The sequence below is a fragment of the Bison bison genome, unplaced genomic scaffold, assembly GCF_000754665.1.
Source record: "Bison bison bison isolate TAMUID 2011002044 unplaced genomic scaffold, Bison_UMD1.0 scf7180017864491, whole genome shotgun sequence".
Classification (NCBI taxonomy): Eukaryota; Metazoa; Chordata; class Mammalia; order Artiodactyla; family Bovidae; genus Bison; species Bison bison.
The window spans coordinates 21,763,070-21,786,818 of record NW_011495050.1 but is presented as its reverse complement, the minus strand read 5'-3'; the positions used below and the strand labels follow the sequence as shown (position 1 = coordinate 21,786,818).

At 39.5% G+C, this 23,749-nt stretch overlaps 1 protein-coding gene across 1 annotated transcript in view; it reads right to left on the bottom strand.

The window, feature by feature from the left end:
* Positions 1-20,561: 20,561 nt before the first annotated feature.
* The window catches only part of RNF19A (ring finger protein 19A, RBR E3 ubiquitin protein ligase), a 54,684-nt gene continuing 51,496 nt past the window's right edge, over positions 20,562-23,749 (bottom strand). The window contains exons 9-10 of the mRNA XM_010863518.1: positions 23,426-23,569; positions 20,562-22,760 (exon numbers count right to left, since the gene is read on the bottom strand). Coding sequence (XP_010861820.1) covers positions 22,070-22,760; positions 23,426-23,569 — 835 coding nt within the window. The 3' untranslated portion in view covers positions 20,562-22,069. The remainder of the gene's footprint in view (positions 22,761-23,425; positions 23,570-23,749) is intronic.

Sequence of the window (23,749 nt, the reverse complement as noted above, 5' to 3'; positions counted from 1 at the left end):
TCAGTGTGCTGTCATTTATTCCTGTAGTCTTTGGTCAATTCTCTTTTTTCTGGAGCATTTTCTTGTTCTTCAGAAGAGCAGATGAAAGAAGACTATCACATTCATTATTACCATACCCATTATTATTTTATCTAATATTTAATAATTAAAGAATATTTAAAGTGTTGTGGGGAAATGGTTTCAGACTGCCATTTTTCCTTAAAATATTTATTTATTTATTTACGGCTGTGCTGGGTCTTCATTGCTGTGCGGGCTTTTCTCTAGTTGAGGTGCACAGGCTTCAGCTTGTGGGGGCTTCTCTTGTTGTGGAGCAGGGGCTGTAGGGCATGTGGGCTTCAGTAGCTGTGGCTCCCAGGCTCTAGAACCTTGGCTCAGTACTTGTGGCGCATGGGCTTGGTTGCTCCTTGGCACATGGGATCTTCCCAGACCAGGGATCCAATCCACGTCTCATGCATTGGGTGGGCAGATTCTTTACCACTGAGCCACCAGGGAAGCGCCACCCCCACCCCTCCGCAATTTTTCTTTTAAACTATTCTTTCCTAAGTTCATAAATGAAAATCTACTGTGATGGGTATTTAACTCTAGTCTTCAAGCAAAAAAAAAAAAAAAATAGTTTTCTCCTTTTGAATGATAGTTTTTTTGTATAAGCAAATGAGGGAGTGTGTTAGTAACTGTATAGTAGAAAGATAAAAAGGAAACAGGTACATACCGAGTACTGGCTGTAGGGGACAGCCTCCCCCATGGAGGCGTGGGAAGCAGTGGGCCGTCCCAGCTGTTGGGGTCACACCTGGAGACACTTGTTTCTCTGCAGCAGCACCAGCAGTCCAGAGGCGGCACTTCCATGACGGAAGGAAGGGAAGAGGAGGTGAAGGAAGCAGGCAAGAATATCAAGGGCATGAAAGGAGCACAGTTCCTGCAGACTGCTTCAGAACTTCAGCAGGAAGTCTGCCCATGAGTCTCTGGGAGTACCACTCAGGGATCTCTCCGCTGGGTCTGTGGGCATCCCCAAGTGCTAACCCCACACCCCCTCCCATTCTGTGGCATGCCTCTGAGTGTGCAGGCAGTGAGAGCAAGCTCAGTACTTGGAGGATTCGCAGAAGAGTGGACCAGGGTGTGCAGGTAAGAGAGAAATTGCAGTTGGAGCTGTATATAACACTACCTTCTAGAAAACAAAAGAGAGATTTCCAGCAGCCACTCTGGTGAACTCTAGGAACAATAAGAAACATCAGAGTTCGTCCATAAGGCTGAACAAGAAGAGTGGAGGAGGTCCACCCATTCAGAAATCGAGGAAACCCCTCATATAGCAACACCAGCGATCAGTACCAGTACCCCAGTACCGTCTAAAGGCAACCAGTAAAGACTTAAGGAGAGGTATGCTACTTCAGATACAGAAGCAACAACACAAAGATACAAGGAACATGAAAAATCAAGAAAATATATCACCCCCAAAAGATACCAATAATTCTGCAACAACTGAGCTCAAAGCCTCAAAATACTCTGATGTAGCTGATAAAAATGTCAAAATAGCTGTTTTGAAGAAAGCTACAGGAAAACTCAAAGATAGCTTAATGATAATAGGAATGAAAATACATGAACAAAATTAACTCTGCCAAGAAATCACAAAAAAAGAATAAAACTCTGGAGCTGAAAATTTCAGTACATGAGATAAAGAGTGCACTGGACAGCCTCTGCAGTAGTGCATTTCTTCCAACAGTAAATGACTTAGGGGATGAGAATTTTTAAATAAATCACAATTTAAGAAGCAAAGAAAGCATGTATGATCTATGGGATTTGAGAGAAGATATATGCTAGGAGAATTGGGAATCCAGACGGGGAAGGGGACATAACATTTACTTAAATATTAGCTGAAAACTTCCCAAACCTGGGGAGACTTGGACACCCAAATTCACAAAGCTAATAGATCACCCTGTTATCTAAATGTGAAAATGCCTTCTTCAAGACACACTGTAATGAAATTACTACAAATCAAAGCATCTTAAAGGCAGCAGGGGGTTAAAAACGTGTAACCTACAATGGAGAAGGAAATGGTAACCCACTCGAGTATTCTAGCCTGGAAAATCCCATGGACAGAGGAACCTGGCAGGCTACAGTCCATGGGTCACAAAGAGTTGGACACGACTGAGCGACGGAGTATGAGTATAACCTACAAAGGTACATCCATTAGATTAGCAATAGGTTTCTCACCAAAACCTCAGTCTAGGAGACAGCAGAATTACATATTCAAAGTGTTGAAGGGTAAAAAATGCCAACCAAGAATACTCCATATAGCAAAGTTACTCTTCAGATATGAAGGAAAAATACCTTCTCAGACAAACAAAAGCTGAGGGAGTTTATCACCATTAGACCTGCCTTGCAAGAACTGTTAAAAGGAGTGCTTCAAGCTGAAATGAAAAGAGGCTCATCAGTGACATGAAAACACCTTTATACCTGTAAAGATGAAAAATATGTACTCAAATTTAGAAAATTCTATAATAGGATGCTGTATTAGCCACTTTAATTATAGATAATGGTTAAAGGAAAAGTATTAAAAATAACTATAGCTATTATAATTTGTTCACAAATATACAACATAAAAAGATAATTATGACATCAAAAATATAAAAGGGAGGGGAGTGAGGGTGGAAATTTCATGGGGAAATGAAGATGCTATCAGTGTAAAATGGACTGTCATCTATGAGCTGTTTTAGGTAAGCCTGTGGTCATGTATGGATGTGAGAGTTGGACTGTGAAGAAGGCTGAGCGCCGAAGAATTGATGCTTTTGAACTGTGGTGTTGGAGAAGACTCTTGAGAGTCCCTTGGACTGCAAGGAGATCCAACCAGTCCATTCTGAAGGAGATCAGCCCTGGGATTTCTTTGGAAGGAATGATGCTAAAGCGGAAGCTCCAGTACTTTGGCCACCTCATGTGAAGAGTTAATTCATTGGAAAAGACTCTGATGCTGGGAGGGATTGGGGGCAAGAGGAGAAGGAGATGACAGAGGATGAGATGGCTGGATGGCATCACTGACTCGATGGACGTGAGTCTCAGTGAACTCCGGGAGTTGGTGATGGACAGGGAGGCCTGGCATGCTGCGATTCATGGGGTCACAAAGAGTCGGACACGACTGAGCGACTGATCTGATCTGATCTGTGGTAATCAACAAAGCAAAAATCTAGAGTAGATTCATGAAAGATTTTTAAAAAGGATAATAGCATACCATCATGGAAAACCACTTTACAAAGATGAAAATGAATGAAAAAGAAACAGAAGGAAAAAAAAACAGAAGCAGAGGGAAAAGAAACAATGGAAATAAAAACCACCAGAAAACAGTAAGATAGAAAGTCCTTACATATGTGTTCATCAATTAAAAGGAGTGGCTGGATTGATTAAAAAACAAGATCCATCCCCGCCCCCAACAAAAACCAAAACAAAACAAAAAACAAGACCCAACTATATGCTTCCTTCAAGAGAAGGAAGTTCCTTCACTTCAACTTTAAAGACACACAGACCCAAAATAAAGGGATGGAAGAAGATATTCCAATACAGGTGGAAACCACAAAAACTGGGATAGCAAACTTATATCAGACAAAATAGACCTTAAGCCAAAACCAATAAAAAGCGAAGAGAGTCATTATGTAATAATAAAAGGAGTCAATAAGCAGGAAGATATAACAATCATACAGATGGGGATATGCACTCAACATGGGAGCATCTAAATATATGACTAAGTGGGATTTATCCTTGGGCTACAAGAATGGTTCAACATATGCAAGTTAATAAATGTTATCCACCATATTAATAGAATTGAAAAAAAATCCCACAATCATCTCAATAGGTACAGAAAAAAAGCATATAACAAAATGCAGCATCCCTTCGTGATAAAAACTTGCAACAGATTAAATACAGAAGAAACATACCTCAACATAAAAAAAGCCATATGTGACAAGCTCACAGCAAACCTACTCAAGAGTAAAAAATTGAAAGTCGTCCTCTGAGATTAGGAACAAGACAATTGTTCTTATTCAATATTAGTATTGGGAATCCTCACTAGAGCAGTTAGGCAAGACAAAGAAAAGGCATCCAAATTGGAAAGAAAGGAGTAAAATTTTCATTATTTGCAGATAGATGATATGATTTTCTATCCAGTTGGCCCTCGCTATCCATGGATTGACTTCTGGGGTTGACTGGATCTACAGATTCAGAATCCATGAAAGGGCCAACTGTACTACACCCTTTTTTTTAAATAAGGGACTTATGCATACATGAATTTTGGTATTGGGGGAGATTCCAGAAATCAGTCCCCCATAGACACCAAGGGATGACAGTTTAGAAAATCCCAGTCTCAACCAATAATATCGTTAGAACTAATCAACAAATTTAGTAAAGTTGTAGGATACAAACTCATCTTATAGAAATCAGTTGCATTTCTATACACTAATAATTAAACACCTGAAAAATAAAACTATCCCACGCACAATGGGCTTCACAGGTGGTGCTAATAGTAACCCGCCTGCTAATGCAGGAGACAAGAGAGATGTGGGTTTGATCCCTGGGTGGGGAAGATCCCCTAGAGGAACGCATGGCAACCCACTCCAGTGTTCTTGCCTGGAGGATGCCATGGACAGAGGAGCCTGGCGGGCTACAGACACAACTGAGCATGTACATGCATGCACAATAGCGTCAAAAGCAATAAATTTAATGAAATAAATTTAATGAAAGATCTATATAAAACTACAAGACTTTGTTGAAAGAAATCAAAGATGACACCAACAAATGGGAAGATATCCTCCCACTCATGAATTGGAAGAATTAATAGTGTTAAAATGTCCATATTACCCAAAGCTATCTTTCTGGGATTCAGTGCAATCTCTATCAAAATTCAAATGGCATTTTTCACAGAAATAGAAAAAAAAGGCCCCAAATTTGTTTAGAACCACTAAAGGCCCCAACAATTAAAACAATTACAAGAGAAAAGAGAAAGCTGAGGTGCCGCAGGGTCCAGTCCCGGTTGGATCCAGGGATTCCCTCAGGAGGATGGCGTCGGCAAAAGGATAGATAAAAGGAGAAAGAGATAAGGAAAGAATTTTGCAGTTGAGAAAATAGAGGAGAGAAAAGAGGCTGATATTCCTTGGTTTACGCAGAAAGCCAATAAAGCTCCAGCATGGGACTTGCTCTGTTCACGCAGGCCACAGGCTCCCTCTCGAATCACAGAAGGTGCCCCACCCTGAGCACCTTCTCAAGTAGGTCCCAGGCAGGAAAGTGAATGCAGAGGGCCCCTGCGCTCCAGGGAATCAGCCTGAAAAGGAAAAGCAAAGAGAAAGAACGACATGGGGAGACCAAGCTTCAGTGAGCAAGGCCCACACTTTATTTTCCAAAGTAGTTTTTATACCTTAAGTTGTGCATAGAGGATAATGGGCGGGGGGAGGCGGCGGCTTGAGTCATACAAGGTCAGCAGTCCTTGATCCTTATCGAAGCCAGGCTTTTTTTCTACAAACGTATCATATGCAAAAGCTTTAGGTAATTTACATCATCTTCTGGCCAGGAGGCCTGTTAACATTTTATGACCCTTTCTTCAGAAAACTTATTTTTCTCTAAAGGTGATTATTCTAAAGTCAGGTGCCACCCTCCAAAAGCATTAGATAAAGTTGCATTCCTATAGGGCAAAAGTGTGGTGGGCTATAACAAGAAAAGAATTAACTCAAGGGTCCAAGGTTATAAACATTAAAGCTACTACTTACATTTCTATATACCAACTATATTAATCAATACACTCCCAGGGACACAGTAGGTAAGGGATATGGAAACTTGGCAGCAAGCATTAGCTCAACAAAGAAATCCTCTACTACTTCTATTCTAACAATTTTAACTCTGAGAAGCTCTGCATTGTTAGAATATCTTAAGCTTCCCATGCCTCTCGTGGTTGGGAGGCTGTGAACAATCACATGCATAGCTGCAGGAGTCCAAACAAACCTGTCAGGCAAGCTAGAAAGTCATCAGAGGGGCTTGAATTGAAACACACCTATTATGCCCAGGAGACTTATTAACTAGAGTTTTAAGTTGATTTTCTTACAGAGAAGGGTGGTCGGGGATAGCCCTCCGTTAATGTCAGAAGTGTTAGTGAAAGTTGTGAAATAGTAAGACAGATTTTGCTTTGGGGGTAGATGCTCGGGCAGGTCCAGGGGGCCCCTTGAGCCCTGACTCACCTTTGCATATCAGGCCTCTCCGCATGACCTTTGTCATGGGTGGGAACTCCCGTGCTGGCTCCTGGCACTGAGACATTGTATTTTCTGATTTTGAACTATACCATAAACTATAGTAATTAAAACAGCATGGTACTGGCATAAAAATAGACATATAGACCAGTGGAATAGAATAGAGACCCCAGAATTAAACCTCTACATATATGCCAACTGATATTAGACAAGGAAACCAAAAACACCCAATGGGGAAAGGGTAGGCTATTCAACAAAGGGTATTGGGAGAATTGAACAAACAAATGAAGAAAAAGGAAATTGGACTTCACTTATTCCACTCAGAAAAATTAACTCAAAATAGATCAAAAGCTTATAAGACCTGATACTCTTAAAGTGCTCATCAACTGATGAATGGATAAAGAAGATATGGAATATATATATATACACATACACACACAAAGGAATATTATTCTGCCATTTGTAACAACACGGATGGACCTTAGGGTATTCTAAAATACCAAGTGACATAAGTCAGAGACATACTGTATGATATCACTTATGTGTGGAATCTTAAAGCTGAATTCACAAAAGCAGTGTAGATTGGTGCATATCCGGGGACTAGGGCTGGGGAATAGAAGACATGCTGTTTAGGGTACCAGGTAACAACTAGTAGATAAATAAGTCCTGGATCTAACACAGCATAGTGACTTTAGATAACAATATTATAAACATGAAACTTGCTAAGAGGCTAGAGCTTTATTAGTCCTAACACAAAGGAGAAATGATAATGATGTGATGTGATAAAGGTGTGAACTAGCAGTACAATGGCAATCATATTGTAGTATATAAATGTATCAAGTAACATACTGTATAAATGTATACACTGTTACATGCTAAATATATTTTCAATTAAAAATAATTGCATATATTTATCTTCAGCTTCACTTTTTGGCCAGACACTGTGCCTAGTTTATCACATGTTGTCTAGTTTAATCTGTACAACAACTGTGTTTCAGACTAAACCACGACACAGAAAATTTAAGTTAAATCTTTGTAAATTAACAAGGACTACAAATGTAGCAAACAGTCTAAGATTCAAACCTGGACAGGCTTTCTTTTGAATGCATTTGCACTGTGCTGTGTAATGGAAAGTATTAAATATATGACTAGAATAATGAGTATGGTACCCAGCCTTTATGAGTTACAGCTTAGAGGAGGCAGAGGAATGTAAATTAGCAACTTCGGTACCCAAGTTGAGGTATTTAGGGTGGCTACTCAGAGCAAGTGGAATGCCCAGGCCTGCCTGTGAGAGGGTAGGAAAGGTTTCAAGGAGTTGATGTTGCAGCTCAAGTTTGCCCATTTGAATGAGAGAAAACGATGTACCAGGCAGAGGAAAGAGGAGACACAAAGGCCTTAAGATGCATGTTGAAGGTGTGTGTTGAATGAAAGGGTGGACTAACTGAGCCTGCTCGGGGAACTGCCTCTCATCTTAGTATCAGTGGAGCATAAGCTTTGTGTGATAAGCCTGAAGGAATGACAGCTGGATACAGCAGGAAGCTGCACTTGAAATGGTAGAAATACCAGAGTTTTAATTATACAAATAGTTCCTTCCCTAGTCAGGCATTACCACTCTTAACCAGTACCTGGTTTTCTTCCCCGCTCTGGGCACACACAACACTGTACTTTCCAGCCTGTCTGTAACGGGTTAGAGCCAGGTGACCACTTCTGCCAACAGGGTAGGGGTAGAAGCAGTCCATCACTTCCGGGCCAGAGTATGCAGGAGCGGGCACACAGCCCTCCACGCAGACTTCTCCCTGTACACAGAGGCTGAGAAGGCCTCATGAAGACTTTAGATTCCTCATCTGCAAAAAACACGGACAGATACCTTCCGACCACTCGGAGCTGTAGGATTACAAAGTTCTTGTAAAATGCCTGGTGTTACTTCACCAGTTCCTGCTCTTACCTTTCATGCTGTAATTTCTTTCTTCCCATAAGTATTATGATCTCACCTATGTTGTTAGAAAAGGATAATAAGGCTCTTTTCAAATATTTACAGACCACATTGTGTTCACTCACTGGATAAGTCACACACATCAAAACTCAGCCAAAAGAGACAGGATAGCCAGAGGAGCGGTCTGGTGCCGTCTGCTGGAAATCAGTCATGTTACAACAGCCAAGAGATTACTCCACAGATTGAGGTTAACAACCTATTTGTAATAGCACATGCCTTTTCTAACCTTCACTGTTTTGAGAGTGAGCCAACACTGATAGATAGTCAGAGTCTGGCACAGGCTGGTGGGAGCTTAGCAAATGTTGGATGAATGAACCTAGAGGATGCTGGCCTAAAAGGTGCCCGCAGTTCAGTTCAGTCGCTCAGTTGTGTCCAACTCTTTGCGACCCCATGGACTGCAGCATGCCCGGCCTCCCTGTCTATCACCAACTCCTGGAGTTTACTCCCGGAGTTTTAAGGTGCCCTGGTTTCCAAAATTCAGATTAGAGAAGCTCCTGTTACTGAGAAGTTTATGATGACACTCTAAATATTCCTCAAACAGGAGTTCTTGGAATATTTGCTTCAGAATCTTAGAGTTCAAGGGGTTGGGAATCTAAATTTAAAAGTATTTCTTGTGATTCTCAGGCAAGTTGAAATATTCACCCACTGTCCTAGAAGCCAAGTGTGTTATAACTAGTTAATATGAGATACATAAGCATTGTGAGTGAACTAAACTACTTGTGACCCTCAGAATAAAGTATTGTAGGGGCTACATAAAAATGATAGCTCCTGCTTTTAATGAGATTATAACTAATTTGGAAGAAACAGAAAATAAAACCAAGTTCAAGAGGCTCTGGTAGGGGAAAAAAAAGGCATTGATAAAATGTTAAAGTCACTGTCAAAGTTATTAAATGGGCCAAAGTTAATCAAGAACATTTTCAGTAAGAGGTCAAGTCTAAGCTGTGTTTTCATATTGACTTGGGTTGATGAGAAGAAGAGCTCAGTCTGACTGAATTAGTTTACTGTAGAAGTCCCAGCGGCACAGGGCACTGGAAACAGCAACTTGACCACTGCAGGCATGCTTCACAGCATAGTGAGCGGAACCAGACAGGAGATGCACAAACCAAATTGATTTGGTTTGCTATTTTTTCCATTTCATATGTGAACTAACTATATCTCAATTTTAAAAATTGAGGGGGGAGGGGGAGCACAAACCATCCAATTCAGACACTAACTAAGCTCACCCCTTTAAGCATGTCAAGAATTTACCAGCTAACACCATACACAAAAACAAACTCAAAATGGATTAAAGATCTAAATGTAAGACCAGAAACTATAAAACTCCTAGAGGAAAACATAGGCAAAACACTCTCTGACATAAATCATAGCAGGATCCTCTATGACCCAGCTCCCAGAGTAATGGAAATAAAAGCAAAAATAAATGGGATCTAATTAAACTTCAAAGCTTTTGCACAACAAAGGAAACTATAAGCAAGGTGAAAAGACAGCCTTCAGAATGGGAGAAAATAATAGCGAACGAAGCAACTGACAAAGAATTAATCTCAAAAATATAAAAGCAGCTCATGCAGCTCAATTCCAGAAAAATAAACGATCCAATCAAAAAGTGGGCCAAAGAACTAAACAGACATTTATCCAAAGAAGACATACAGATGGCTGACAAACACCTGAAAAGATGCTCAATATCACTCATTATCAGAGAAATGCAAATTAAAACCACAATGTGATACCATCTCAAGGCAGTCAGAATGGCTGCTATCCAAAAGTCTACAAATAATAAATGCTGGAGAAGGTGTGGAGAAAAGGGAACCCTCTTACACTGTTGGTGGGAATGCAAACTAGTACAGCCACTATGGAGAACAGTGTGGAGATTCCTTAAAAAACTGAAAATAGAACTGTCATACGACCCAGCAATCCCACTGCTGGGCATACACACCAAGGAAACCAGAATTTAAAGAGACACGTGTACCCCAATGTTCATCACAGCACTGTTTACAATAGCCAGGACATGGAAGCAACCTAGATGTCCATCAGCAGATGAATGGATAAGAAAGCTACAGTACATGTACACAATGGAATATTACTCAGCTATTAAAAAGAATGCATTTGAATTAGTTCTAATGAGGTGGATGAAACTGGAGTCTATTAGACAGAGTGAAGTAAGTCAAAAAGAAAAACAGCAATACAGTATATTAACGCATATATATGGAGTTTAGAAAGATGATAATGATGACCCTATATGCAAGACAGCAAAAGAGACACAGATGTAAAGAAAAGACTTTTGGACTCTGTGGGAGAAGGTGAGGGTGGGATGATTTGAGAGAATAGCATTGAAACATGTCTATTACCATATGTGAAATAGGTCGCCAGTCCAGGTTCGATGAACGAGGCAGGGTGCTCAGGGCTGATGCACTGGGATGACTCTGAGGGATGGGATGGGGAGGGAGGTGGGAGGGAGGCTCAGGATGGGGAACACATGTACACCCATGGCTGGTTCATGTCAGTGTATGGCAAAAACCACTACAATATTGTAAAGTAACTAGCCTCCAATTAAAATTAATAAATTAATTTAAAAAAAAAAGAATTTACCAGAAGGACTGAAAGCTAAGGATGAGTGAAAGACTTCATATTTCTGTGCTGCAACTGGAAACAATGTAAGGATGTCTACTCCTAACCATTCCCATTTAATGTTGTATTTGAGGTGGAAGCCAGTGAAATAAGGCAAAAAATAAAAGTTACTAAAGGCTTCCAGATTGGAAAAGAGGCAAGGAAGAAATAAAACTGTCTTTATTTGTAGACATGATTATCTATGTAGAAAAATCCTACAGAATCTGTCAAAAAGTTACTAGAATTAACAAATGACTTACAAATTTGTAGGATTCAAGGTTAATCTACAAAAATCTATTGTATTTCTATACAAGCAACTTTGGAGATATTGCAGGTTTTGTTCCAGACCACTTCAATAAAGTGAGTATCACAATAAAGTGAGTTATATGAATTTTGGGTTTCCCAATGCATATGAAAGTTGTTGCTGTCCAGTTTCTCAGTCATGTCCAGCTCTTTGTGACCCCATGAACTGCAGCACATCAGGCTGCCCTGTCCTCACTATATCCCTGAGTTTGCTCAAAAGTTACATTTATAATATACTGTAGTCTAGTAAGTATGCAGTAGCATTATGTTTAAAAAAGTGTACATATCTTAATTAAAAAATACTTCATCCATATGTAAAATAGATAGCCAATGGGAATTTGCTACATGACTCAGGGAACTCAAACTGGGGCTTGGTAATAACCTAGAGGGGTGGTATGAGGAGGGAGGTGGGGGGAATGTTCAAGTGGGAGGGGACATGTGTATACCTATGGCTGATTCATGTTGATGTCTGGTAGAAACCAGTGCAATACTGTAAAGCAATTATCCTTCAATTAAAAATAAATAAAAAAATACTTCATTGCAAAAAAAAAAAAAATGCTAACCATTATCTGTCGCAAAACTTCAAAGTTGTAAAAACACCATATCTTCAAAGCACAACAAAGCAAAGTGCAATAAAACAAAGTATGTCTATATATTATTAAAGAATAACTAGAAATTGAGATTAAAAAAAAAATCACTCTAAAAAGCACTGTTTAAAGAAATTTTGAAAACTAAATGGACAGATAAAATGTGCTGTTCATGGGTAAAAACAGTCAATATCAAGATACTAATTTCCCCCTAATTGACCTACAGATTCAATGGAATCACAATAAAAATCCCAGCAGACTTTTTGGTGGAAATCTAGAAATTCCATCATAAAAACAGTATCCAGATCACTAGGAAACAATAGATTATATATTAATAACAGCGATTGAGGCAAATTTTAAAAATTAAATAATCTCACAAGAAATTAGGACTGTAAGAAAGCTGAGCACCAAAGAATTGGTGCTTTTGAACTGTGGTGTTGGAGGAGGCTCTTGAGAGTCCCTTGGACTGCAAGGAGATCCAACCAGTCCATCCTAAAGGAAATCAGTCCTGAATATTTTTTGGAAGGACTGATGCTGAAGCTGAAACTCCAATACTTTGGCCACCTGATGTGAAGAACTGACTCATTTGAAAAGACTGATGCTGGGAAAGCTAGAAGGCGGGAGGAGAAGGGGATGACAGAGGATGAGAGGGTTGGATGGCATCAACGACTCAATGGACATGAGGTTGGCAATGGACAGGGAGGCCTGGCGTGCTGCAGTCCATGGGGTTGCAAAGAGCGACATGACTGAGCGACCGAACTGAACTGAAGTATCGTTTAGGAGGAGGGGAAGACCTTACCCATGACTAGAGGCCTGAAATATATACTATTAGACATATTTTAAAATAGAGCTATCATATGGCAAATATATATATATATATGAGTAAAGAGTGTATAAGAAGCCTCTGAGTTATCTTTACAACTTTTCTGTAACTTTGAAAATATCCCAGATAAAATTTCAGAAGAAAAATGCACAGCAAGAAAATTTAAAGTCAATAATCAAATACTAGCTTTGGAAAAAAAATGTAATAAAAATATAACTTAATAGCTACAATATGTAATATGTAGCTATTATGATAACTATAATATATGTATCTTTATTGCGATAAAGATATCTTTCAAACTGACAATGAGAAAACAACTCAAAAAAAAGGCAAAAAACATTAAAGTCAATTTAGATAACCACAAATTTAATACCCGGAGAAGGCAATGGCACCCCACTCCAGTACTCTTGCCTGGAAAATCCCATGGATGGAGGAGCCTGGAAGGCTGCAGTCCATGGGGTCGCTGAGGATCAGACACGACTGAGTGACTTCACTTTCACTTTTCACTTTGATGCACTGGAGAAGGAAATGGCAACCCACTCCAGTGTTCTTGTCTGGAGAATCCCAGGGACGGGGGAGCCTGGTGGGCTGCCGTCTATGGGGTCGCACAGAGTCGGACAGGACTGAAGCGACTTAGCAGCAGCAGCAGCAGCAAATTTAATACCACTATTCCCCTCCCCTAGTAAAAAGAAGGCCACACAAGAAGATGTACAAATTCACTCATAGTCAGGGATATGAAAAACCAAGTAATAGATACTACTCTATACCAAACATCCTTGCAAAACCATGAAGCTCCTAATATCTGTTGTGAAATACCGCAGAAAGGGGAGTCATGTATTGTTAGTGGGATTGGAAACTGTGACAGCCTTCTGGGGAAGGCAGTGTGATAATCCCATTAAAATTAAAAATACATATACCTTTAACATAGCTATTTGATTTCTATGAATCCATCTGCATATTCCAAAGTACCAGGAAACAAGGGCTTATGGATGAGGCTGATTTCTTGCAGAGAAATAAGAGAGACACACAGTGAATACACATGAATATGAAGCCATCAGAAAGGAGGAGCTGGAGCTTTACCCCTTGACTTGGACTGATTTCTATAAGATACTGAGAAAAATCACAATAATCCATACATATATGTACTATATCAGATTATATAAATGTGGAGAAAGCTATGCTATCACACATAACTTGGTCATTGAAGTGGTGATGTGGAAGGTAATGTGGGAAGAGGGGCAGAGAAGAGAAAGAGGGAGAAAGAAAAAAGAGAAAGAAAGGAAAAAGGGAAGGGGAAAGAAAATCTTCTGTGCATATTTTATTTCAACTCTTTGGGACCCCATGTAGCCTGCCAGGCTTCTCTGCCCATGTAATTTTCCAAACAAGAATACCGGAGTGGGTTACCATTTCCTTCTTCAACGGATCTCTCCAACCCAGGGATTGAACCTGAGGATCTTGCATCTTCAGCATTGGCAGGCAGACTCTTTACCACTAGTGCCACATGGGAAACCCAAAAACTCTCAATAGCTTGTCTCTAAAACATCAGTTCACACCTTACCTCTAAAGCAACACTGGTCTCTTTATTAGCTCAATGTATTGCATTTTTCTTAAACAGAAAAACAAAAAGCCCCTGAAAATAAAAATGTCTGGGCTATACTGACCCTGGAGGCTCAATTGGTAAAGAGTCTGCCTGCAATGCGGGAGACCTGGGTTTGATCCCTGGGTTGGGAAGAGTCCCGGGAGAAGGGAATGGCAACCCACTCCAGTATTCTTGCCTGGAGAATTCCATGGACAGGGGAGCCTGATGGGCCACAGTTCATGGGGTCACAAAGAGTCGGACACGACTAAGTGACTTTTATACAGTTTATACTGACCCTGAGAAAAGATTTTCTAGATGCCATACATCCTAGAATATTTACGAATTAACCTATTTGGTGGGGGTGGTGGTTGTTCAGTTGCTAAACCGTGTCCAATTCTTTGCGACCCCATGGACTGCAGCACAACAGGCTTCCCTGTCTTTCAAAATCTCTCGGAGCTTGCTCAAACTCACGCCCATTGAGTCGGTGATGCCATCCAACCATCGCATCCTCTGTCACCCCCTTGTCCTCCTGCTCCCAATCTTTCCCAACATCAGGGTCTTTCATAATGAGTCAGCTCTTCTCATCAAGTGGCCAAAGTATTGGAGCTTCAGCTTCAGTATCAGTACTTCCAATGAGTATTTATGGTTGAGTTCCTTTAGCATTGACTGGTTTGATCTCCTTGCAGTCCAAGGGACTCTCAAGAGTGTTCTCCAGCACCACAATTTGAAAGCATCAATTCTTTGGCACTCAGCCTTCTCGATGGCCCAGCTCTCACATCTATGACAAGACTGCTGGAAAAACCATAGCTTTGACTATACAGACCTTTGTTGCCTTGAGAACCCCATGAACATTTTTGGTTAACCTTGTTAAAAGTGACTGCCACTGTCTTATTTCAAAATTTACTCTAGTGGTCAACTTCATGAAGTGAGCCACCAGCTCTGAGGTTTCGGTCCACACTCTCAGGCCTTTACTGCTGTTCTGTCCCATTGTAGCAGCCTCAATGCCCTCTTCATAGATGGAGTACTTACTAAGTACACATAGGAAAAAGTAAAGACAGGATTCTTGCCCTCGAGAGCCTACAGTTTCTTTCTTTTAAAGGTTTCTGTTTCCTTAGTATCCTGAATTCAGAATGTGGAGGCACCTGGTACACATGGGGTTGTGAAATATCTAAGTTTTACCTTCTCCATGCAGGATAAAAGGTAGCAGAAACAGGTGCTCCAATATTATTAAGCAAGAAGTGGGAAGAAAAGCAATAAAATCAGGACTATGTTGGCACCAGACAACTGCTAATCTCCATGCTCCAAGATTAGTAAACTCTCAAAGAGGAACGAACATGCCATGCCATGCTGCTGCTGCTGCTGCTAAGTCTCTTCAGTCGTGTCTGACTCTGTGCGACACCATAGATGGCAGCCCACCAGGCTCCCCCGCCCCTGGGATTCTCCAGGCAAGAACACTGGAGTGGGTTGCCATTTCCTTCTCCAATGCATGAAAGTGAAAAGTCAAAGTGAAGTCACTCAGTCGTGCCTAACTCTTCGCTACCCCATGGACTGCAGCCCACCAGGCTCCTCCATCCATGGGATTTTCCAGGCAAGAGTACTAGAATGGGGTGCCATTGCCTTCTCCAAGGAACTGCTTACTAACCCTAAAAACATACCATGGGTCTCCATGGTATTGAAAAACAACTCAGAAATTCCAGCCAGGTTTAATAGTAATTTCTACCAAACATTCACGGAAGACATAATTTCAGTCTTACATACTCTGATATTGAAGTTTATCCCAGGAGGTTAGTTTAATACTTGGAGTCAAATTTACTATGTTAAAAACTTTAAAGGAATAAACCACAATTATATGATAGGTGGCTCTCCCCCAAAATAGCAGCCAATAACATATTTCCCAAGGTAAAAACTCTTGGCAACCAAGAATTTAATAAATTTGATAAATGATATCTATAATATCTATAATAGAGATATCTATATATCTATAAAATATATATCTATATATTTACAAACATAACTGAAACATAAATATCATAATGGTTGAAATATTGAAGGGGTTCCCTTTGAGATGGCCAGAAATATATGATGTGGTGATCAAAGAGAAAGATCTGAATCCTTGTTCTGCCACTTACCAGCTATGTAATTCTGGGCAAAGCATTTAATAACTCTGTATCTCAGTTTCCTCATCTGTAAAATGGGGATAATGAGCATCTCCTTCACAGGGTTGTTCCAAAGAGTAAGGAAGAATATTTTAGAAGTACATAGAAACTGTTTGACACTTTAAAGCACTGTAAAGTGTTTTTCAAATAAAAAAATTCCCAGATGATGATTGTGTCTAAAGAAATCTTAAAGACTCTAGAAATAAAAGAAGCAAAATTATTACATAAAAGTTAGCTGTGGTTCTATACGCTACAGAAAGTCAATCCTAAAGGAAATCAGTCCTGGATATCCACTGGAAGGGCTGATGCTGAAGCTGAAACTCCAATACTTTGGCCACCTGATGAGAAGAACCAACTCATTGGAAAAGACCCTGATGCTGGGAAAGATTGAAGGCAGGAGGAGAAGGGGATGACAGAGGCTGAGATGGCTGGATGGCATCACCGACGTGACAGACATGAGTTTGAGTAGGCTCTGGGAGTTGGTGATGGAAAGGGAAGCCTGGTGTGCTGCAGTCTATGGCGTTGCAGAGTTGGACATGACTGAGTGACTGAACTGAAACAAACAGAAAATGGTATCTAAAAAAATTAAGTATCCGGGGATAAGATTTAAGAAAAGATGTGAAAGATCTCTAGAGGGATAATTATAGATTCAGTGCAATCCCAAACAAAACTGGTGGAATGCAACATGCTTATTCTAAAATGTTTACGGAAATGTAAAGTGCTAAAAACAGTCAAGACACTCTCCAAGGAAAACAAGGTGACTAACATATTTCCAGATATCAAACAAATTCCAACACTGATGTCTAAATTGTCCGTTAACTCACCTGAGGAAAGATTTCTTTCTAGAATGCTCATCCAATAGGTCTGTCTTCATAGTCTGTCCCTCACTTTTTAAAAAATCTTTGCACCAGTGTCACCGAAGACTTCTTTCCAATTTGCCCTGTATAAAATGGCATACCCAATACTTCCAGTCACTTCTCCCCAACCTCGTATTTTCATAACATCCATTATCTGACAATATTTTAATGTATGTGTATATGTTTATTATTTATGCCACTCTCCTGACTATAAGCTTGCTGAAATCAGAGAATCTGGTTATTTGGTATAATGCTGTATCTCCAGATTTACTTTCTTCATTGAATGAATGAGTTGAAGTCACAAACATTCTGACTGGCATAGGAAATGTAGTGACTCAATTTGAACTAAATGTATAAACTGCAAACTCCCCTTCACTATTTATCTGCTAAATGATGGCTACTGAAGTACTATAACTCTCCCCAGATTTAGAATACTATTTTGGGCTTCCAGAAACAACCAATATGTAAATAATGGCTTTATACTTAATTAAGGGAAATAAATGAAACAAGTCCATTAAAAGAGCCATATAAAACGTAACTCTGAGAATCTTAACTGACTCTAAAATTGGCAAAATGATAGAAGTAGTTTAGGTATTTTCTCATGTTATGTATGAATGAATAGTTCTGATGGTTTTCAACATGTATCTTATCCTTTGGTAATCTAAGTTTTTTAAAAATTTTCTAATTGAAATATAATCTACATACAATATTATGTTTCAGGTGTACTGTATAGTGATTTGACATTACATACACTACAAAACCATCACTATGATGAACCTAGTAATGACCTCTCTCCATAGTTACTGTAATAGTATTGACCATATTCTTTACAATGTATATTACATCTCTGGGGTTTATTTATTTTACAACTGAAGTTTGTCTCTCTTAACCCTCATCACCTGTTTTGCCCAAAGCACCCTTCTTCCTCCAAATCTGGCAACCACCCATTTGCTCTCTGTATCGGTCTGTTTTCTTAGTTTTCACATACAAATGAGATTGTATTTGTCTTTGACTTATTTCACTTAGCATAATACTCTGTATATCAAGTTGTTGCAAATGGCACAATTTCATTTTTATGGCTAATATTCCATACACACACAGACATCCAAGCACACACACACACACACATATATATAGGTACCTATACCCAAATATGCATGGACACATGTCCACCTATCACCTCTTCTCTATCCATTTTCCTACTAATGGACACTTAGGTTGCTTCCACATCTTGGCTATTGTAAATAATGCTGCTATGAACACAGGGGTGCATACATCTGAAAAGGGTTTTTGGTTTCTTCAAAAATACCCAGAAGTGGAATTGCTGGATCATCTGGTAATTCCATTTCCAATTTTTTGAGGGGCCTCCATACTGTTTTCCATTGCGGTTCTACCAATTTATATTCTCACCAACAGTACAGGAAGGTTCCCTTTTATCCACATCCTTGTCAATACTTGTTTTCTGATAACAACCATTCTGATAGGTGTGAGGTGATATCTCCTTCTGTTTTTAATTTGCATTTCCTTAATTATTAGTGACATTGAGCATCTTTTCTTTTTGGCCATCTGTATGTCTTTTCTGGAAAAATGTTCATCCAGGTCCTCTGCCATTCTTTTAAATGGGATTTTTTATATTGGTAAGAAATCTGACTTGGTATTTGACATTCAGTAGGCTGCCTTTTCACATGGTAGATGATTTCGTTCACTGTGCAAAAGCGAGTGGGTTTGACCTGGGCTCCTTTAGAATTTCTACCTCTGCTCTGGGACTTGGAGCATGTTGAGATTTTCCATGTGCCCTGTAGGAGCACCCCGTCCCACCCCACCCCCCAGCTCTCAAAGGTAAGCCCAGTTTTTCAGAAAGGTAAGCTCAGTTTTTCAGAAAGGTAAGCTCAGTTTTTTAGCCAGTTTTTAAATCCCTGACCAGATGTCCTGGGCGCTCATCTTTCCAGTGCAGAACTCCCAGACTAGGAGCCCACCATGGGCTCAGACCCCTCTCGCTCCTTGGCGAGACCTCTGCGTGTGTGATATTCTTCCCACTTGGGGTCAAGGGCTTGGGGGTGTGAGTCTGGACTATACCAGTCTCTCCCCCTCCTATGCATCTTGTTGTGGCTCCTTCTTTGTATCTTTAGCTGTAGAGACTCTTTTCTGCTAGTCTTTAGGTGGTTGCCATAGGTAGTTACTCTGTAAACAGTTGTAATTGTGGTGTACCTATGGGAGGAGGTGAGCTCGGAGTCTATCTTCTCCATCACCATGACGAACCTTTCCAAAATTTATATTTAACTAGAGAATATGCTATGGAAAATCTTTCATATTTATAAATTAACCTCATTTCTAGCAAAAGAATGAATTGTGTAAATTTAATATAAAAAGCTAATCTGTACATGTAAGAGAATTCAGGTAAACCGGTAGCACAGACAATGACCAGTAGGGTATATGATGATAATCAGGGTATTCTCTCACTACGATGTGATCTTCCCCAAAGGCTTTGAAGAAAGCGAAGTATAAAGGGTCTTTAAAAGAGTCTAATGAATTAAGTGAAAAACTGAAAGTATTAGTCACTCAATCGTGTCCCACTCTTTATGACCCCATTGACTGTAGCCCACCAGGGTCCTCTATCCATGGAATTCTCCAGGCAAGAATACTGGAGGTGATGAGTTAAGGCCTGTCTTAATTCTGGAGTATTCTCTCATGCTATGGTAGCCCAAGGTTGAGCTCCACAGGAATCTGATTTGGTCCTTAATTAACCCAAGTTTGAAGGAACTTCTGAAGTCAATTGAAAGGTTTAGACCATTTTTAAAGTGAAACTGAGGTGGTACTGGTTGGGTACAACCAGGAGAGGGGACGGGGTGAGCGGCACACACAGGCCTCCTGACGCAGCACCGCTTTTGCCATATTCCTCCTAAGATCGTTTAGCTTTCCATTTAATCTTTAGTTTTTTATGAAATGTCAAGAAGGCAGTCAACATATTCATACATATTACTTTCATGACGTATTAACTGTGTAACAGGAAAACAGAGGTTGTAATACAAAGTGTTTTGCTACAATTATTAGCTTGAATTTAACTGACTGTAGTTTCATAACCTAATGTTGCCAGAGTAGGATCTCTTATAAGTTAAGATCTTTTTACTTTTCAGATGAGGATTTATAATGCTTCTCTCTTCATAATTTAGTAACAGACCTATTTACTTTCCAACCAATCTACTTAAAAAAAAATTAAATTCTGTAGTGAAGAAAGCAGCTTCTTTCTGAAGGAAGGCGGGTCTTTGACATGAAGAAAAGGATACTTTCAAACAGTGTTTGTTGAGAACTTCAGCAGATGCCTCTCTCTGGGCTGAGACTAGAATATTGAATCCTCTCAGTGGCTTGCAATATTTATGAACTTACCATGCAGCAAATCAATGTTTCTGTTCTTATAAAAACGCCTGTGCACAAACCATACAGCAGCGATACATTAGTATTTACATTTATTTCATGTATGCAGTTTACACACTCACTACTGAACAAAATTGGAATGCAGACAAATATACAAATACCATAATAAGCATGATCAAATAAAATAACTGGCACTAGTGTTATAAGCATATTAATGGGCCTGGTGAGAAAAGTGATGAAAGAAGACTGCAGCCCATGGCATTTTTCCTTTTATCAAAAGAAAACGCTTAGTAGCACCATAATGGTAATACTTAATAGAAACATGTAAGATGGAATATTTTAACTGCTAATCACTGAGGTGAGCCTGTTTTATTTAAGGGAATTATACTGGAAGTTAACAGTATAGGCAATATTTTGGCCAACTTTTGTTTATGTCAGTTGAACATGTTCCATAAACAAGAGCAAAGGAAAATAAAGCCAGCCATACACGGACCCCTCCTTAGCACTTGGTACAAACTCTGCGCCATGCTTTGATTTCATGATTGGAGAAGGTATGTGCTAAAAACTGAGGTTATTATGTAAAGTTGTTCACTAAAGCCTGAGTGTGTCTTTGGTAGGCTAATACTTTTTCAGCATTGTTACTGTAATTATACTGATGTTTCTCTATCCTGTATTTTTCTACATAATCCAAGGTGACTAAGGAGGACATTATGGAAAACAATACAGCAAAACTCTCAAAACATGTAGGCCCTTAAAATCCAGTCTATTCCCAAGGCACCAAGGATCAACGGGGTGCAAAGTTCCCCTTTGGGAAAGGTGACTTTTTGTAATACTTATAAACTAATGGAATTTTATTTTGCAGCTTCATATATCTTATTTGGTGCTGTCAGTATACTTAATTACCTACTTTTACACTTGTCTTCTAAGATGGCAACAATATACAAGCTAAATAGAGTACCAGGTATTTCTATTTCAAAGTTGTGCAAAACTGCCACAATCTTGCTCAAGGTGTCTAAGTATCCACATGGTAGCAAATGGGCTGCATTAAGCTGTATATATCCACATTGCATGTGAAGAAGAAATGAAATTTATGCCCAGTTATGAACAGAAATGTTACAAAGAATATCATATACTGAGAATAACCTGCAAGGTTCTTTAAATAGTATCCCTTAGTGGTTTCAATAAAATGTCACTAACCACTTATCCCTAAGCCTCAAGTTCTCTTCATAAGAATGCTGTAGAACTGCATTAGTACTTTATATTGATTATAAATTAAGCCAAATTTCTATCTAAATACACAAGTATGTGCTTCAAGCACTGATTTGTGGCAAACACACAAAACATAATTCTCTTAAGAATTATTGTCCTTACGATAATGCACTTTTAAAGCTTTCATTTCATAGTTTGGTAATTAAGATCCACATGAAACACAATGCTTTGCTGAACATAGAAAACGTATCTGCATTATGATTATGTAACCCGGCCTTTGCTGGCAACTTGAAACTTAAAAAACAGCCATCTGTAGTTCAACCAGCTCCAAACAAGGTTTTTCAAGTGGTAATTATTTTGCAGCATTTATAGGTCTATATATCAGTCTGAATTGCAACTTTTAATTCCATTGTCTGATGTGAGTGGTTGTTATTTGTTTCTTTTAGTGCAGTGCCAAAATATAAATCAACACTGGGTTTTATTCCACTGTTACCATGTTCTTCGGCAATATGGTTCAACTGTGGAACTTCTGAACATGAAGCAGTTTGGGTAAGCACAGAAATGCTACACTGATGGGGGGAATTTTCCAGTCGGTCATTTTCTACCTCAGGAAGAATGTTAACAGTAGCAAAGCGGGCGTGATAATCAGTGGAACCATGACTACAAGAAGTTTTCATGCTTTCTAGGTCAGAACAACTAAACTCAGAAAAGTGACTAGAGTGGGAATCTGCTACAGACGGCATACTGTCACTGAGGGATGGAGCCTCAAATTCACTTGAGTTCGTGCTTTGTTGTTCTAACAACTGTGCATCCATGTCCTCTCGGGTCTCGTTTATCTTCATGTTACTCTTTTTCCTCAATTTACCACTTTTTGATTTCTTTCCTGCTGTTGCTTCTTTGGACCACTTGGTGGCGCTGGATTTACCTTCAGGCAAGCCACCGGACGAGCCCCCAGGATGGCTTCGGGTGGCACTGCCATCCTCCACACTGCTGCTTCCACTGTTGTGCCTGAACTTGGATGGCTTTGATTCAATATCTACCTGAACCTCCATACTGTTGCCTTCTCTGGAACAGAAGTGAAACAAATATAAATTTTTGACTTCCTCTTTTTTTATTTTTTATTAAATACAAATGTATCAAAGGGGGAGAGTTTCTGGGTGAAATGTTAAAAGACTGTATAAAAGCATCAGAACAAATTAATGCAGGATACATTCTACTAATGGAAAAAAGCTGCTTGAAATAAGAGAACTGTCTTTATAACAATGCTTCAAATAGGGGAAAAAAGAAAAAACCAAAAGCAACCATGCTCACTTCTTACACTGTTCCAGGTACTACGCTACCTTCTCCATTTTTTTTCCAGAACAGTTGTATTGAGAGAGAATTTGCATATCATAAATCCACCTGTTTAAAGTACACAATTCAGTGGTTTGTAGTATATTCACAGTTGTCCAGTCATCACCATGACCGAACTCAAGAACATTTTCATTGTCCGCCAAAGAAGCCCTGTACCATTAGCAGCCAGTTCCCATTCTCCCCGCCCCTCAACCCCGAGCAACCACTAATCTCCTTTCTGTCTCTATGGATCTGCCTGTTTTGGACATCTCTCACTACTTACATTTTTCAGAGAACCTAACAGAAGAGATAACAATTATTTACCATAATTCTGCTTAATGATAGGGATACAAATTAATCTAAAAATGCTTTTGACTTTACAACAACTTTTTCCTTACTTGTCCAGTGGGATATAGGAATTCAGAATGGATCCTGCCATTGCCTTGGTGCTGGCATTATCACTAACTGTCCCCAAGCTGACTGTGCCGGACTCTCCACTTAGGCTGTACCGTTCTTTCTGTACATCTGCTTGTACTTCCAACCTTAAAGAGAGGGGTATCAGAAAAAGACAAAAATTATACATAGTATCAGCACTACTATGAGTATGCTTATCTTCAAGTAACTGAGTAACAAGAAGCTAATTTAGAGACAACTATAAACATTATTTTTTTCAGCTTCCTTTTATTTGATTATTCAAATTCTATTGCAGTATACTGAAGAGT